The 19,070-nt window shown below is 45.5% G+C and overlaps 1 protein-coding gene across 1 annotated transcript in view; it reads left to right on the top strand.

The window, feature by feature from the left end:
• Positions 1-6,631: 6,631 nt before the first annotated feature.
• The window catches only part of LOC149371923 (cell adhesion molecule Dscam1-like), a 308,990-nt gene continuing 296,551 nt past the window's right edge, over positions 6,632-19,070 (top strand). The window contains exon 1 of the mRNA XM_089566251.1: positions 6,632-7,399. Within this exon, the coding sequence (XP_089422377.1) occupies positions 7,357-7,399 (43 nt within the window). The 5' untranslated portion in view covers positions 6,632-7,356. The remainder of the gene's footprint in view (positions 7,400-19,070) is intronic.

Raw genomic sequence — 19,070 nt, 5'->3', positions numbered from 1 at the left:
GGGTCTTGAGGGGAACGAGGCAGCCGACGCTGCCGCCCGCGCGCTTACTCACCGGGCATCGCCTCATCCGCAGCCTGATCCGGAATTAAATTTTAATCCGGCCATCACCTTTAAAGAGATCACCTTTCTTTATGAAAACTTTCATGGTCTCTATCCCCCTCCCTGTAAAGGCCTCACCAGGACGGAGGAGCGCTGGCTTCTCCGCCTCTATACCATACTGTACCAATACGTGTGTGCGTGCGTGCGGGCGGGCGTGCGTGCGTGCGTGCGTGCGTGCATGTACATTCGCAGATTACAAAGTAAATCTCCAGCGATGCCAAGAAACACAGAGTGACGTCTTCGAGCCGCCACACTAAGCACACATCGATCCTATAAGGTTGTGACTGCGAGAAGAATGAAAAGGAAAAATGCATGGGCCTGCCAACTGGCTCAAGCCGAGCCACCACCGCTGCCACGTGCAGATAGAAGAGAGTTGAAAGATAAAGAGGACAGAGTAAAAGACAGAGTAAAGACGCGCGTCGCAACAACCGTGTCCGCCGGAACGGACGCTGGCTGAAAAATACAGATACACGGCAGCAGCCCGCCTTGAAGAGAAGTTTATTGGACTGATTATTCATGCAAAGGGACCATAGGCCCTCATAAAGACAAAAACAACAAGGCAGCGACTAGTGTCGCTCGGTACAAACAAGCTATGAAACAAGAACACGACGGCGACTGCTGTCGCCGTTCACACAGAATCATTCACAGCACAGAATGTTCAAAGGGTCTATAATGTCCAGGCATCGCGGGGGGAAGCACGCTCACTAAATACGATGAACGCGCACCGACACCGCGCACCACACACTCAATACGGCAGGAGCCGCACCGTCACGCACATCATCACTGACTCGCGAGGGGCCTGTCGGAACTACGAGTTGGGCTGGGCTCCCCCGCTTGCCTGGCGCATACTGGAATATAGCTGTCGATCTGAAGATCCAACTCCACGCAACTTGATTTGGGCCCCCGGTCACCAGGGACTCCAGGGAAACGAACAGGCCGATCAGGCCGCCCGCGCACTCTCTCACCGGGCTATCTCCCTGTCCTTGGAAGGGTACTCCCAATCAGACAATCTGGCCATTACATTTAAACAAATCACCAATTACTACAAGGAGGAGCACCGGCGCTACCCGGCCCCTTGTAAGGGTCTGGATCGCGCTGACAAGCGCCTCCTCATCAAAATTCTCACTAACACTGTACTGTGCCCGGCGGTGCTTAAACATTTGGTTTGGTTTGTGGGGTTTAACGTCCCAAAGCGACTAAGGCTATGAGAGACGCCGTAGTGAAGGGCTCCGGAAATTTCGACCACCTGGGGTTCTTTAACGTGCACTGACATCGCACAGTACACGGGCCTCGAATTTCTCCTCCAAAGCTTAAACATTTGGTTGGTTGGTTGGTTGATGGGGTTTACCGTCCCAAAGCGACTAAGGCTATGAGAGACGCCGTAGTGGAGGGCTCCGGAAATTTCGACCACCTCGGGTTCTTTAACGTGCACTGACATCGCACAGTACACGGGCCTCTAGAATTTCTCCTCCAAAGAAATTCTAGCCGCCGTGGCCGGGATCGAACCCGCGTCTTTTGGGTCAGCAGCCGAGCACCATAACCGCTGAGCCACCGCGGCGGCGCTTAAACATTTCAATGCATCCTTTGATGGCGCGTGCCAGTTCTGTGGGGAGGTGTCTGACACCTTCCACATGGTTTGGGCGTGTCAATCTAACCCATCTATCCCCCCCATCCCCAACCCCACCAGAGAGGACTGGGAGGCGGCCCTGCTCGGCTGTCAAGATCTAAAGAGCCAAAAGGCCTTGGTTCAACGGACGCGGGCGGCGTTGCTTGCCAATGGGGCCCCGGAATAGGGGCTCCACCTAGTACTGTGAGGGGAAAGGGCCAATAGGGCCTACCCCAATCACCTTTCTGTAAAATATTCAATTGCCTGTAAATGTTTTTCACCACCACCACCGTCACGCGACCCCCGCTGGCGGCGATGAAGCGGGTGCTCCACCGCCGCAGGAACTCGTCTTCTGGGAGGGTCACATGATCAGCCCGAAGGCTGCAAACCGAATGCCTCCCCTCCTCCATCCTATAAAGTTGTTGTTGTTGTGACTGAGAGAAGGATGAAGAGGAAATTGCACGGGCCTGCTACTGGCTCGAGCCAAGCCACCACCGCTGCCACGTGCAGATAGAGGAGAGTTAAAAGATCAGAGGAAAGAGAAAAAGGAAAGAAAAGACGCGCGTCGCAGCAACAACTGCGTCCGCCGGAGCGGTCGCTGCTCACACAGATAAGCGGCCGAAGCCGCGCTCGCCGAAGCGAGGACAGAAATGTCGTTCGGCTACATATATACTCGCCACTGGCCAACCTTCATGTGGCGCCAGTATTCCCGACATTTGTAGCAAAATTGTGACGCAACCGTTTGTAGTGCAGCGTTGCTAGTGGTTTCATGTAATTTTTCGTTGCATATAGCTTACATATGCTAATCAAGTTGAAGGATAGCCTGCGACAAGGATTCAAACCAACTACATATAAAATTTCAATTGTATGTCTTCCCAGGCTTTCGTGAACGGAATTTTGAAGCAGCCATTCGTCGCACAACGCTCCGGGTTCTGTAATACGCGCGTGTGCATGTGTGGGACTCCCCAACAATCAAACGTCTACGTCTTGCGTCTACTGCATTCAAACGCGGCCAACCTCATATCCGTGCAACGAGAGGGTCCGAACGTTTCCGCTCTGGTGCGCAACCAATACGCAAACAAACAAACTTGCAGAAAATAACTTTATTGCATGTACAAACATTACGTGTAAACAATGCACCCAGGGACAGTAATACTTTCGCATTTCCACACGTATGCAGTCTTGAGGGTCTCAGTCGGCATTTCTTGACAAATATTTTTTTTTTCTTTCACCTCTCAAGCATCATTCCTACCTTCTCCTTAATTCGCTGTGATCCATCAAACATTACTATGCGAATGTTGCATTTTGAAGACACGCTTGAAAAGATGGCTAAAAATCTACACATAGAAACATTTCTTACCCCGTTTCTGTACAGAAGGTAAAAAAAAATTGCTTCTTTTTCTTTTGGTGGAAAACAAATGCTCGATTCAAGCGTTAAACTCGACGGCGCAAATTTGCGTGAAATCATCGGCTGTAAACAATACTTATTAATAAATTATTTACTAATAGGTCGATTCAAGAAGAAGCGAAGCTTAGCTCGAGCCCTTAAAGCCGACGTCTTCGGGATGAGTTAGGGTTAGGATTAGTTAGGTAACGGGAATAGGAGAGAAATAACAGTTATAAATAATAATTACAAAGTTATTTGGATTTTTCTCTGGCATATTTAGACATTACAGTAAAAAACCTGTCCCAAACTGCTACACACCTTAACATTAGTCAGAAATTTAAAATTTCAGGTGAAAACACTGCACGGTATTTTACTTTTTTCTTCCTGGTATCCGCAGTTCGGGTCAGGCGTTCGGACCAGAACAGGCCGAAATTTTTCTGACAAGAAAAATATATATGAAATCATCATGTTTCTTGCATATACGCGGAAGAGTGCTGGTAGTAACGACTGCGTCAAAGTAGTGTCCAACTATCCAAGCCACTTTACTGCATTCCATTATGAATGTATGTAGGTCTAACAAGTCTAATCATAAGCATTGCAAACCTCTGGGCAGATATTCTGCAGAATTTGCCTGGTTTCAAAATTTTAACCCTATGTAGCGCTTTTTAACGCGTTAGACATGTTTACATATATGTTTTTATTTTCGCGAGCGGCTGCGCGTCGTTTACATGCCAGTGACACCATTTTTTTATTTTAAAATTCAATCTACTCTCGGAGGCTTGACTTTATAAAAAGTAAGTAAAACATAATGTTTTATAGGGAGCTTCTCTGTACGCATCTTTCGTGATTCGCTCAGGTCATAAGAACCACCTTGCTTGTTGTTGTTTTTGTTTGTTTTTATATGCATTGTACACCTTGCTCTTTTCTTTTGAGCCATAGAATGAAAAGAAATAATACGATGAACTGCATAGCGCAACAGGATTCGTTAGCACTGATATACTCCAGTAGAAATGAAAAGAGAGTGATTGGAAACGACAACCAATATTGGTTCTCAACGTTTTACAATAGTTATTGATGTGCAACTTACTCTGCGCTCGAAGTAAACCATAGCAGAGACTCAATCTTTCAGGCATGTTGAGGAAGAGGCACTTTTTGCTAGGTATGCACTAAAAACAAAAATGTGTTTAGAAAAAATTTTATTTACGTATGTACATTTGCCAAGGTTACCAGATACAGTAACATTTACAAGAACACATGAGAGTAAGCATGTAAGACGAGCCAATTAAACAGGTACCATGAGGATCTCTAAGTAACTAACAAGAATTGCTCATGGGCGATGTAATACAGGATAGCATACCTATTGACAGAAGAGTGAAAATGCAATAATTTGACATTGAAACACTTAGCGCCAGGTTGGCCTAAAAACCAGGACAAGACGACCGTTATACGGTCAGAATTCTTTTCTGGCTCTGGCTGGTTCTAGTTCAGACCTAGAGCGAAGACATTTATCCGGGAAACAAAAACGAGAGTTAATGCACACTACTACCATAGTCACGACGCATTTCCAGCAAAAAGCATCGCCACCTAACGCACCTGCTTCCTTTTATTCATCGTCCTTCCCATTCTATTTTCATTTGAGGCACGCATTTCTCACTACGTCACTTTCAGGCAGACAGCCCCCGTCATACACGCCAGGCGCAGGCGGCGGTGAACAGCGCGATCTCACAGCGCACAGCCAATTTCCGAGACACCGTTGGTCCGCCTCCTGCGCTGCCGTAAAGAGGGACGCTCCATTTCCCTTCGGCCCGACTCGCAGAAGCCGAGCGGGCGCAGCTCCGCCTGATCTGCTGCAGCTCGGGCCAGTTCTGCATGACAGAGCGAATCGCCCGCCGCTGCCGACGCCCGAGCGCTCGACGCGTAAACGGCGGCGAAAAGCGCGCGTCACGAAGTCAACAAGCGATAGCGGTCCTCTCCTCTTCAAAGCCATCCCCCGCTGCGCCTCCACCACCCGATCCGCCGTCCGCCTCCACTTCCTCAATCTTTCCCCATCCCTTACAATACGGGAGAGCAGTGGCAGCGACGCGATGCGTTTCCATGGAAACGCAGCGACGCTAACTGGGCTCGGGGCGCAAGTAGCGAGTGTGTTACATCGGAGTGGCGTTTACCGCTTAGACACTATCCTGTCATAGCGCTACTTGCGTTGCTTGCTTTACATGGTTGCAATGCTGCACCTCAACTCCACCGCCGCCTGTAACCCTGGCCTCAAGCATCGCTGCCTGCTTTACGTTGTATGGAAGATTAAAATTTTAAAGCACCGATCCCGGAAGAGACACTGTCTTACACTCTGTTCTTCCCTGCAGACCGTTTAGCACGGATTAACTCCACCGAGTAAGAATTTCTTGCCGCCTCGGGCCAAGCAAAAGAAGTAAGATGATTATGTCGACGAAGGCAAACTCTGCGCGAGTAATCGCAGGCTGCATAAATAGCTGCACCAAAAAACAAAAAAAAAAGTGAAGCATGCAAGCATGGGTCTAAGACTGCAAGACGTGAAGTATGCCAAATGACGCCTCTATGTAGCTCACTGAACGGCGCTAACGTTAGCTGTGAGTCACTGAGCTGCGTATTAAAAACGTAAAGAAAATCACTGCAAGAGCTGGAGCAGCACGCTTTACTACCTTTTCGAATTATGTTGTTCGTATTCAAGAACCTGTGAGCTCAGTTAGCTGTCATAAAAGTAGTAAAAATTTGCAGGAAGGTCATGAAACGTGACGCGAGAAACCTGCGATGACTACTTTGATGCTTTTACTCTACTAGTTGTTTTCGCTTTATGTCGAGAATTCGCAGTCGTGACAGAATTTTGCTCGAGGATAATAGCAGGCGGAGGTGTGTGGGTGATGGGTGGCTTTTCTGGAAGGTGGAGGTAGGAATTTATTTATATTTTTTCAGCAGGTTGCACTAATTCGTCTGAGCGAAACTCATGTACAAAAGTTTTCCGTTCCTTTAGTCGCCTCTGCTCGATGATCCAGAAGAGGTGTAAGTTGGACCTCAGACTGGTTCATCCCAATGTACTTTAAACAGAAATAGCGCTTAAGATGTTATTTCTTTTATCATCTTTGCTTGCTTAAGCTTTCGCATGCGTTGGCACCCGTCAACTGTTGTCGAACTGGCGATTTTAAATTTACTCAACAATTGAAGTAAGCATCCTACTTCAAGCCCACCTCTCACTCCGCGGGCACTGAGCTCGTTCGTCCCACCACGTAGCCTCTGAACACAAAATCTCCATACGGCTGAGAGACCACGCTCGCGTTCTACTGCGGCTCTACACCCACTGTACCGCGCTATTTTCAGACAGGTTGACCAGGCCTGTCAGGTCTGCAACAGCCACGCGCTATAAACCACGTGCGGCTGCTCTAGCGGAGCCGTGCTCCCACCGGCCTGCTGCGCAGCCACCGAGAGCGCACCGCTGGGTCGCTGCGATCGCTCGGCCGAGCGAGGGTGAGTCGATACGAAGCAAGGGGTTGATCGCGGTTGCCGCCCTATCTGCGGAGCGCGCGCTCGCGCCACGGGCCTCAGCTGCGGTGCAGAGCTCCCTCGGCTGGCTTCCACACGCGCCCCAGGCGCCGACGCAGAAAGGCCGCGGCGACAGCGCTCTCGTGCCCACTACTGCGTCCCCGGCCACAACGGACACACCGAGGCGTGAAGCGCGTTGCCGGATGCTCGCGGAGCTTGCTGACTCCACGGGAAGCGTCGTCACCTCGTTGTCGCTGTTCATCGGATCGTGTTGTGTGTGTCTCAGTTTCAGGTTATTGACCTTGGTGTGCTCGGCGTGCTCTGACTGCTTTATTTTGCTCATCTTTCGGCGTCGAACTTTTTCTCACGCGGACGCCATCGAGATATATACTGTGTAACCCAAAAACATTTCATTTAAGCCCTGTTTTGCCTCGCAACATTAAACAGGGCTTGTCAGGTGTGAATTCAAACAACTCTATTTTGGTGCTTGGGCGCCGCGACTCAAGAACAGTACGTGTACAGCTGGGATAGGGAACGCGGAATCAACGCAGTGAGCGCCGCTGGCTGAAAATGACAAAACAAAGGCGAGTGTCGAGCATCGCCAACGTGAAATCTTCGCTGGCGGTCTGTGCTCGAGTATGAACACGTGAGACTTTGTTCTTTCCTCGCCCCTGGAATGCTGCGCATCGTTTAACCCAGGCGCCGGTCGGAGTTCAATGGACAGCAATCGTGTGCGACAACAAAGCGCGGAGTAATGATCACTTCTCTACGCCTCCTGCTCGCTTTTTTGGCACTGGGTAAGTCACCGCGTTCTGCGTTCTCACTCCCGTTTATTGGCAAGACAAGAAGTGCACGCGCTTCTATTATGCTTGTTTGATATCTTCCGGCATTGTAATGCCTTTTTCGGGAACCTATATACAGTGCTTTGATGGCGCAGGTAAACAATTTTATTCGACTTATCATTTCGTATTGAGCCACTCGATACAATCTTTCGGAAATCATTTAGAGTGACTTTAACTTGAGCTAACTAAATCATGAGCCTCTAATGAATTTCGACCACCTGGTGTTCTTTAACGTGCACTGACATCGCACAGTACACGGGCCTCTAGAATTTCGCCTCCAAAGAAATTCAACCACTTCGATCCCGACCGCGGCGGTTGAATTTCTTTGGAGGCGAAATTCTAGAGGCCCGTGTACTGTGCGATGTCAGTGCACGTTAAAGAACCCCAGGTGGTCGAAATTTCCAGAGCCCTCCACTGCGTCGTCTCTCATAGCCTTAGTCGCTTTGGGACGTTAAACCCAATAAACCAAACCAAACCAAACCGAATTCATAGAATGATACAAGTGACGTACGATTTCACATGTGCGCATATCAATGCCAGCTAAGTGTGAAGGGCAACACGGAAGTTTTGGTGCACAATCAACACCTCACAAGATCAATTTTCAATGTCAATTTTCAATTTATTTTTTCCATGTACACATGGTGAGGGCCGATTCGTGTTTTCGTAGTGTTTTTTTCGTAGTGTTTTTCGTAGTGCCACAAGATCTACAACAAATGAAACGGATTCAAAGTGCTCAACATTAACTAAAAACGCAATTGAGCTCCACTCGAGCAACCGCTGCTCGCTTCCGTTCCCTTCAGGTTTTGGAGCGTCATGTCGTTGACAGAATCAAGCTCTCTCTACAGAAATGTGGAAAGTCTCTCAGCCTCAAGCTTGTTGCCTTGCGCTGACATGCCAGTTTACGGATTTGCTCAGAAAACATGTGAAAACTCCATGCCTTCGGACTTTAGTGTCCCTCGACAGAGGTGGCAGTTGTTTACCCGATCCGATCCAGATTTCTTAAGCGAGAAGCTTCGTAGAACATTCCGCAGATTTTAATGATAGTGGTCCGCAAATTACAATTTGCTTGCGGGGAATATTCAACTTCCCAAAAATCGAATGCAGAATGCGGGCATATGGATGCATCTCGCATTCGCATATGCGAGAGAGTTATAAGTAGTGGGCATCACAAAATTCGATTTTACTTCCTTCCTTCAAGAAGCCAGCTAAGCGCGATTTTATTGAAGCCATTGCAAAACTATCTTAGCACAAAAATATTCATAGCAATGTTCACTAAATGGGATAAGAGTATCGGCTTCTGTTGATACTATTCCGTATAGTAATGCTCAATATTTACGTTTCAAATACTCTTATAAGTCCAATAATTCACCAACATTCGAAACGTCTTTACCTTGCTCTTCAATCAGTTAAAATCGTCTTTTGAAGAGCATGGTAAATGCCTTGAACATTGTAAAGTAAGAATAATTATGTTTATCACCCTATTTAGTTTTGTAGGCACGCGTTCAAATCTTTTCAAACACCGTCGAGCTTTAAAAGAGTCAAGAAACGGAAATACTATTTCTATAGAAACAGTTTGGACTGCGCTGAATAATGGGGATGTAAAAAAACCCTACTTTATTCAAAACAAGCCGCATCGAACAGAAAATTGGACTCGTTAATGTCGTTTCTTTTCGAGATAAAATTAAAATAATCTATAGTTACAATATTACCGCACCGAAACGGAGGAACAGGAACATGTATTTAAAATACAACGGCTCTAAAAAGGCAGTGTTCACTTGCATTTCTCGCTTTCCAGATAGCTTAAACACTAAAACGTAAAAACAAAAGCAGAGCTGCTTAAGTGCGCAACTGATATTCAGCACAAAAAAGAACAAAGATCAGGAAGGGAATGTTTCATTCTTGCGCAATGTCTCGTTCTATGCATATGGTTCTAGATGGAATTCTGTCGCATACTTCGGCCACAGCAAAGGCACCAAACAAGGTTATCTGCATAATTGTATAACCGAGCTAACACTACTAATCTGCTGTCCAATGAACGATAATTCGGCATCTTAACTATGCAGTAAATGTGGCTGCATTTAGTCACTTAGCGCTAATTTCCGCTGTCTCGCCAGGTACGTGGTCTCAGAACGTCTTGAACAAACAAGGCCTGTACTTTGTTATCCAAGTAAATTCAAAGCAACATTACAAAGTCGCAGCTCACAGCGTTCTGTCACTTGATACTGAGCGGAACTGTAGAAGACCGCAGAAAACTATTCACCACTTTTTCAGATGTAAATCGTAACGTCCCTGTACCTCTACCGGGACCGGGGCTTAACGGAGCGCATCATGAGCCCAAAACTTTTCTTTTCTTTTTTTCCTGTGCGTGAAACGAACTCAGAACAAGGGCATCCGACAATGAACAAAATACAATGTGCTCATCCGCACCAAAAAAAACAACAAGAAATTATGCATGCATGGTCAACATGAAAGTCATGGTAGTTGTATATAAGCCCTTAATATGCCATGTACGTGTGAGTTTCAGTATTAAATAAAGAATGAAGCCACTACGCACACCGTGAAGTGCTATCATGTTTACCACAGTTTTTTTAGCTGTCTCAGGATACGAACGCCAATTAGCACAAACGTAATACAAGAAAAATGAGCACAAATATTAAACGGAAGGCACATTATATTCTACGCACAAATGCCCATGTTTTTATTTTATTGTACTCAATACAACGCATCCAAAAATATGGGCAGCTCCTCAATTTATCAATCACTGACATATAGTCGGGACATGTAAACACAGAGGTGTGACTAAGTATAGCATAAACATTCTCTTAATTCCAAATTCAGTGGGAATGTCTGCTTAGGTGCATAAGTTACCACTAACCGGCGAGACCTAATTCATGCTTCAGTATCATCCAGTGTTTTTGTTCTTGTTGTTTTGTTGTTGTTTTTTGTTTTTGTTTTTGTTGTTTTTGTTTTTTTTTTGTTTTTTTTTTGGGGGGGGGGGAGTTTATTTACACCGTCTACGCACAGTCTAACACAGGAAGTACTAGTTTGGATCCAGGCACGAATCAACAGTCAAAACAGTCTACGTCTGCCTTTAGGGCAGCAACCAGAACCATCGTTTCGAAACCACAATCATTTATGCATATCACTGACGAAAAAGAGCCAGTAATGCGACTGGCGTAGCCGGTGGTCCATATCAAATGCGGAAGACAATTTCAAACATTGGCAGTGACACCGACGACTGCGGGGGCTAAGAGTACCTGGCACGGACTCCTGACGAATACGAATGAACCTAGTGGGTGTGTGCCGTTCACTTTCGGGCTGTGATTTATTATAATGAATGCGTTTCCAGTCTTTCTAACCCACTTTCCTTCTTGCTTCAGAGCACGTGGCTGTTGTTTTCCAGATGAACTTATTAACGCAATTCAGCATTGCACAGATGCCAACTCAACCATACCAGTCATTTCCTAACATCAAGGGGTGATTCAAAAAGATTTTCGGGAGGTTCTTCCTAGATAAATAAGAATTCAGGAAATTAAAATGCCTTAATAAATTTCGTTCTAGCTGACGTGTTGCATGTAACAAGGCAGAGAGAAATGCTAAGCACGTAGTCCTGTTCATTTTTGTTGTGGGCCTATATCCCTGACACCGTACAGGCATCATCAACGATCCCTGGCTCTCCCCACAACACGCGCCATTGAATCAAAGGGTTTAAACGGCATTTTTCGAATTGTTTCGGGACCAAAGGTCTGCTTTTCAGCCGTGTACAGAACGCTTATGGCCCCTGTAAAGTGCTACATCTCGCAAAAAAAGGACGAGGGTTCTGTTACTCTGCAGGCTCCGTTTTGCCAATAGCTGCGCTGTAAGTGCTGCAGCAGGCGTCTGAAAATCAAACGGTGTGGTTTTAAAAATTTTAGCTCGTTAAACTGCGCTCACAGATATGCCTTTTTTTCTGGTGATAACTTCCAAATTGATAAAGTTACTTCGTTTTCCATTCTGTGCACCTCGAGTTATTGCAACTGTCTTAGTATTTAAAAATAGTTGCATAAAGATTTGGGCTAGTTGGTGACACATGTTAAGTGAAAAATGGCGCTGTGGCAGAAAAAAACGATGATGAGTACGGGTGTCTGTGACCCTCTCGTCGTTGTCTTTTTTTCTGCCGCGCCATTCTTCACTTAATAGTTGCATATTTCTTGCCATCACGCGCTTTCGGCGTAGCTAGCCAATAGAGAGAAATTATCAGCATCCAGTACTTCACAGTGTGAGCAACAAGTAGTTTGACACTATTATATCTTACTCAGTATCTTTTATTTCACCCTATCTTTATCACCATGACTAATTAAATGTACAAAGTGCACTATTTGAGAAAGCTCCCAAAAATACGGCAGAATTACGATGACGATAAAAACCTTAAGACCTAGTTTAGAAATCCTGAAGACTTCTCATCTACACTTTCTCTTTCTGAAACTTTATCACTGCAGCGCACTACCGGGAAAGCTGGATTTCGTCACGCACTTCGCATCAAAAGCGCCCGTGTAAACTATGCTTCACGTAAACGAACGGTACTCGGTAGAAGTTGTCACAACCCGGCTGGCATAGGTTTTCAATAATACCAGTTATCGAGGCGAGTTCCTCTTCACAAACAGAGAACCTTTTATGTACATCTTCGCTGAAGAGATTTTTTCTTTTTTTTCTGCCCGGTGAGTAATCTATAACCTTCGTAAGACAATCGCTAGTTTAAGAAAAATGATCTGTACAAATTAAGCAACTTGCGAAAATTAATTACTATGTCACAGCAATTTACAAACGAAAGGGTAAGGAACAATATTTCAAGAACTATTGTGGACGAAAGCTAATACTGTGCCCAGTGAAGATACTGGGACAATTGCAGGATGCAATAAAAATAAGAGGACAAAATTTAAATTTATACTAGGCCGGTCGCTCTGGGTATAATTCGCGCTCTGACAAAGGGTGCCCAAGTTCCGAAAAAGACATCTTGAACTGCCGACGGTATTAACAGACCCGAAGAAGGCGTCTGATTTGGTGATATGAAGCTTTCTACGCTAGAAATGGACCCCTGAAATATCTGTTTGGATGAGCCAGGAAATTTACCTGAGCACAACGGCAAAGGTCAGATGCTGCATTGTAGAAACGCGAAACTTGGAGGTGAAAGCAGGTATGCACCAATAGTCAGGACTGAGTCCATTTCTGTTTTATGTGATGGAAGTACTAATAGACAAGGTAGGGGCAGGACTACAGACACTGTTTTATGCCGATGATGTAGTGTTGGCTGAATGGAGACAAGGAGCAGTGAACAGGCTTTAGAAGTGGATGAAAGCGTTGTGGGCTCGAGACATGAAGTTGAAGTTAAGGAATAAGGAATATACTTGCCGTTGATCGCACGAGCGTGGATACGAGTTTCTGGAACTCGAGAATAGTCTCATCACGAAGGTGAAGAGTTTAAAGTACCGCGGGGCCACTGTACAGGATTGCAGGAAAATTAGGGCAGTGGTTGGATGCAATATGGAGGCAAGATCAGAAAACTTGAGAGCTGAAGGCAGCCGTCCGATTGACGAGTCAAGTTTACAGGATGGTGCTGAGACCTGACATTATTGTATGCAGTGCAGGTTGAAGCTCTGGAAAAAAAACGAATGTCAAGATGATGGAAGTGGCTGAAATGAGAAGGCTTAGGTGGATGTGCGGAATGGCTAGGAAATATCGAGCACGGAATGACCCTTATATGGGGCGCTGTCGCAAACATAGCAACGAAACTATAGTAGTCTAGGTTGCGTCGGTTTGGTCATGCGATGGGAAAGGAGGAAGAATATGTCAGAAGATAGGAGTGTCTTGTTCACACGGGGCCACATTAAATGCAAAGTAAGGCTATACGTTGTAGTCTCAGCGAGGTTCATAGGAACAGTAGTAGCAGCGTACATGACCAATTTAAAGAGAGACGTCGGGGCAATGGATAAGGTTCTGTGAGACAAAGATGCAAAGCAAAGAGGCCGCAGTTGTTGTGCACTACGTCATTGCGGACGAATGCAGGGTGGTCAGCAATGCCTGTTGTTCGACGGTATTCTTGCAGCCTCTGAAGGGTGAATTCTGGCTGTAAAATTCTGCAAAGGATTACCGGTGGCTCATCCTTTCTTGTGAATATGTACCAGCAAAACCTGAATTCGCAGCAAACGATACTACGCGTTTACGCTCGAAAAGAATCGTGAAACATCTCAAAGAGGAAGTGCAGCAACTGTACTCGTATTTCGGCGCAGACAGGAACAACAAAGCCGTAAAGGCTTGCTCCGGCCGATGGGGTGCAGGAACAGGATGTTCGACTCTACGTTATCCTAAGTCTGGAAACTTCTCTCCCTTCTCCGGTGCACGCAAAATGTGAACAGATACTCTTATAGGCAACTTCTATAATACGTCCTCACAGGATACGCTCTTCTCACTCCTAGATACATTCGTCATGAAAAGAAGGCGCCATTTTGAAGGCAGCAGCAACTGCCAATTACGGTCTTATGTTTCCTACGAAGAGCACAAGTTTCAGCCAGTTTGTCCTTTCCTCATCTCTTTTTCGTAACTTTGTTTTTAAGCATTTATCAGCTTGCGCGCCGATGCTTCTTACTTTCAAAGACTAAAAATACCGGTTCCACCATCTGAGCAATATGTCTTCTACATTTTATCGAATCGTCAAGTATTCCTCTCAATGCACTTAATTCCTGTCTGTCTTATGCGCCTTTGGAGGGAAAAAAAATTGCCTACACCTTTCCTCACCCTCCGAAAAGACGCTATTCTTTGTGCAGAAATGAAGCAAGCAGCTTTTCCAAGTCGCCAAGGAACAGCTCTGGGTTCCCAGAAAATCTTTAAATAGCAAAAATACACATATTCGACGTATTACGGAAAGAAGCCTAACGCCGATAACAAGCCAGTGTTTGGGAACATGTGTAGTTCTTTTCTGCCGAACCGAAATTACCGAATACGTATTTTGTCAGCCACACAGCTTCTCACCTACCGAATTTCTGAGCCGTACGGTACAGAGAGCAAGAGTTACGACTTTTAGCTGTAAGCGCTTTGCTCACTGTTTTTTGCTCTCAGTGGTTTTTCTTTTCCTCACCACTTTAGTCCACTACTTTTTCCTCACTCCCCGCCGATTAATTCAGGGCTTCGCGCCGTAATTCTGCCCGTTCCGTGCATGCATAACTTGGAAGCACTTCGCGCAATGCGGCAAAGCGGAGGAACAAAATGGTTGCCACTTCGAAGACCGTACGAAAAAATAAAGAAAGCCTCGGAACGAAACTTCGCAGCGCTTATCACGGTTTCCTTTCAGCTCTCGTCATTATACATACGCAGAATGTTCGAAACATTTTCTTGGGTTCTGTCTGCGTTTTTTTTTACTTTTCTTTCTATTTTCGTTCTCGTTCACGTCCTCGGCCGCATTCGGGAGGCCTTCTGTTTCGTACTTTTTTCTTCATTCTCGTCCTGTGGTTTCTTTTTATGAATATCCCAACGCTCGTGTTTTTTTTTTCTTCTGTGTTGTACCAGAACTTAGCACGTTCATGCACATACGAAGGCGAAATGTGCCTCAGTGTTCTTTCTGCAGTGCAGGTTTTTTTTCTCGCTTCCATATTTTCCTTCCTCCACGAACGCGCACCTTTCTTCGCGTCAGCTGGTTGTGTCGTGCAGTTGCGAGGGCTGGGCAATTTTGGTGAAATGTGGACGCCGTAATCTCGGCGCCCCAAATGTCTTCGCTGATGTTTTTTGATATTGTGTTTGTCTGCGCTTTTTTGGGAAGGTTGGTCTATACTTGGCCTGGTATTTACCTAGCCCCATGCCGTTTTACGCGAAGAAATTTCGCACGCGAAAAACTGCTGCTTTATGCGCCGAGTCAGTAGAGTTAGTAAGTGTGGGCGCGTACTTAATCGTCGGCTCATTCCTCGGCTGTTTTGCTTTTCACTTTTGCCGCAAGTCTAGTGTGTGCGCGCAGCCGCGCGGAAGATTGGGCGCTCTTGCTTCCGCAGCTCCACCACCATGGTTTAGCCGGCGCTCTGGGTATGAGGTTTGGGATACCCGTAAATAAACCTTCACATGGAGCAGCCTGAAACTTGGCCAAGATACCACGCCGGGAAAGAAGCAGCGCAAAATGTTTGTCAAAAAAATATTAGGACAACAGTTCTAGCTTACGATCATCCTTTCTAATTTTCGTGTTTTGTTGCGAAAGCACCGCTACGCTAGTCGCCGAGCCATTTCGCGGAGCTGACGAAAGGCTATACTGCGCATGCGCGAGGACGGCGCACAGCTAACGCGCCGCCGCCGTAGCTGCGCGGGTGACTCATTGATCAAGAAGAACAGCACGAAAAGACAAGGACCACAGGAAGATACACAAAGACAAGCGCTTGTCTTTGTGTATCTTCCTGTGGTCCATGTCTTTTCGCGCTGTTCTTCTTGAACATGGCATACCAACTCGCCCAAGCATCAGTCCTGACTCACTGATGCCGCCGCCGCACTCGCCAGTCGCGCATGCGCAGTAGCGGCGCATAGCTAGCGTGCCGGGGCCGCTGCCGCGCGCTCTCCATCGCCTCTCTCTCTCTCCTCGTTGCTTTCGCAATCCTCCAGGTATAACCAGAGCTAAACCACTGCCAATTTTTTTATTTGCTCTCCTTCCATCATTACAGTCTTTCATCAGGATTTTACTATGTTAACCCACTCGTTCCAGCCGTAGTCTAGGATATTCTAAATTAGCTCACCTACCGAGCACTTCTGGCGCTCAGGAAGTGTTTAAACGTACCGTCATTTATTTTCGTCACAGTCAGTACGAGTTGCAAAAACTACTCAGTGCGCCGTGAAGACATCGGGAGATCACGACGTCACCAGAGAAAGAATTCTGACGACGGAACTCGCTAGCGCATCGGGCGTCAACTATGTGCGCCATGCGTTTGACATCCCTGGAGTTGCAGGCGAATTTCTATAACCTATAACGGCTTGCCGGACGTTATGGAAGTTCGCGTAACGACAGATGGTGCACTTGTCAGTTGATCCCCTTCACAATAATTGACATCAAACGGTCTCCAGAATTTTGTTTCTTCGATATGTATTCACTTCGAAAAAATGTTGATCATCAAAGGCTGTGTGTACAGAATTAAATCTCAAAAAGCCGAGAGTTTAGTCATAATTACACAGCAATTAGTAAATATAACAGCAGCATCCTCCGGTAGAAACATCAATTAAAAAGCAGAGTGAGAAACAACGCAACATAAATTATCTGACAATAATTATAATTTGTCTGAAAATAACAATTTGTAGGACACATTGGGGACTTTTACACTGGTATGCCATAATTGTAATGAACGAAGGCACGTGAGATTAGAGGATATTTTTTCGTGCGTTGTGGCAACCTGTGAGTCATAGTTTGCATATTCATGCTAACAGTGCGTAAAACCCTCCACGTTTTATCACAGCCGATGGCAGGTTCTTACTGATCGCTTTGCGGAGAAAAGAAAAATGCCGAAAACAGAATCGACTCTCCGTTACTAAAATTCTACAGTTGTATTTACTTGTAACCGGAACTAAATCTACTCACAGCTCTCAGCTTCTAAATTTAGTTCCTGTAGTCCCATGAATGACTGTGTAATGAAAATGAATTTTGTGATAAGTAAGTTCACATTTCACTACGAAGCGAGAGGGTATTTTTGAAGGCACATTAGCGCCTCGTAATTTACTTTTATCTCGTGTAGCACACCGAATTGTGTTTTTAGCCAACAATATATGTGCATACTGAACTTAATCAGAATAAACAGTAAGGTATAGTAAATGTAGCTCAGGCCCTTTGCGTGAATTCTAAAGGAGAGACCTAAGTAAATAACGCAAATTTGCAGAAAAAAAAAAAAACAGAATATTCGCTAGTAAACATGAGTGGGAAGCTTTTATGATAATTACGTCCTTCCGGTTATTCGTCTTTTTCTTTTTCCTCGCTTCGTCTACGGGACCTCATCAGGTTCAAGCTTCAAGTCCGAACACAATGTGCACTGTATTGCCCTAAACGTCTGCAGTGCGAAACAGCATCCTAATTTTGGCAAGGCGACAAAAAGGACAGTTGCTATTGCACTGCTATGTAGCTTGAATTAGCTGAATGATTACAAGGACGACGACATCAAGCAATGACTGTATGTAGCGCAGTACAGCCGTTGTCTTCTGTCATCCTTTTAACATTTCAGTGCATTCAAGTTACATTGCGATCCCAATTCTGTTGCATTCCCCCGAAAGTGTTCGATTTGCAAAAGGCTAATAATTTAAGGGTTCCAAGAAAACGCTGTAAAATAATTTTTGTCTGCAATCGCCTGCCACTATAAGTGAATTCAAGCTTGGTGTTTGTTGCTCGTTCTCTACTGGGCGAAAGGGCACGGACATTTCTTGCCTGCCGAAACTTTAATCCAATTCAATAGCGGTATCAAAGATGAGTTACAGTGGCGCACGAAATTGAAAAGAAGACATTTATTCTGTGCGTTAACCTAGTATACACTCAAAGAGGAAAACGGCTTTTGTGTTGCTTGCAAAGTTGCTTTGAAATGTGAGCAACATCAAATTTCGTTATCAAGAGTACCTGTTCAAAATCCTTACTTCCTTCCTCTACTCCATGCATAATCCAGCTACCATCTAACCTTTCTTTTTATATCGCATCTTCGCTTCTCCCAGTGAAGTGTTGCAAGTCGGTACCTTCCCCCGGTTAGCCTCCCCGCCTGTCATTCGCCCTTCTCTCTCTCCTTGCTAAAGCATAAGCAGATAGTAAAGGTGGTGCGTTTAGTCTAGTTCTCAGTTTTAATTATGAATAATGGTTGCGTGCAGAAAAGAAAGAAGTGTGTGGAAGCAGGAAGACAAGATACGCGCAACATTCAAGCGTCTTTATTTAGACACAGGCCGGAAAATACAAAGACAGAAACAAGTATGCGCACTATGTTTAGGCAATTTTACACGGTCATGCACGTTGTTTACACAAAAGCGCCGTACCAAGAAGCTTACTTCTGAGCCGTACTGGGTAATAAATGTTTCGCTGGCAGAGAGGCCTTCACCCATGCAACTCATGCTCATATGAGAACGGTTGTTGAGGGGCTCGCGCCAGTGAATGACTTCCTTAATAGTGCTAGTTTATTTATTTTTACTATTTTTTAACTTTTACACCACCCGGGTCATTGTAATTAAATGGGGAGTGGTTACAACTAGCGGCAAATTAAGCAAGAAAAAAGCAGTAATTATTACCATCAGAAAAATTCAGGCTCCAACTGGTAGAATGTTACCACAGCTTTATTAACATGGCTGAGGTAACAAATTGTTACAATTTGGGCGGGAAGGCGATACTTCTTTTCGGAGGGGTGAGGCAAAAACTACATCAAGAAAGCATCTGTCCTGCATGAGGAAATATCTTTGGGAGCGCTGTCTACTCAAGACGAAATGCAAAATGAGTTTCTTGCGTAGTGAATCATGGTAAAACATAATTAGGTAGACACCTAGGCGGCCTTGATATACGCAATAATATGGCTTTATTGATGTTAACAGCCAATAAATAAAATTTACACCTTGCGGAAATTGTGTTAAGATTCGATTTGAGCATTAAAGTGCCCCGGTGACATGTTATTTC

This window comes from Amblyomma mixtum, chromosome 1 (genome assembly GCF_055824585.1).
Source record: "Amblyomma mixtum isolate Tamu chromosome 1, ASM5582458v1, whole genome shotgun sequence".
In the NCBI taxonomy this organism is placed as follows: Eukaryota; Metazoa; Arthropoda; class Arachnida; order Ixodida; family Ixodidae; genus Amblyomma; species Amblyomma mixtum.
The sequence above is the reverse complement of the archived record's forward strand: the minus strand, read 5'-3'. Positions and strand labels throughout refer to the sequence as shown.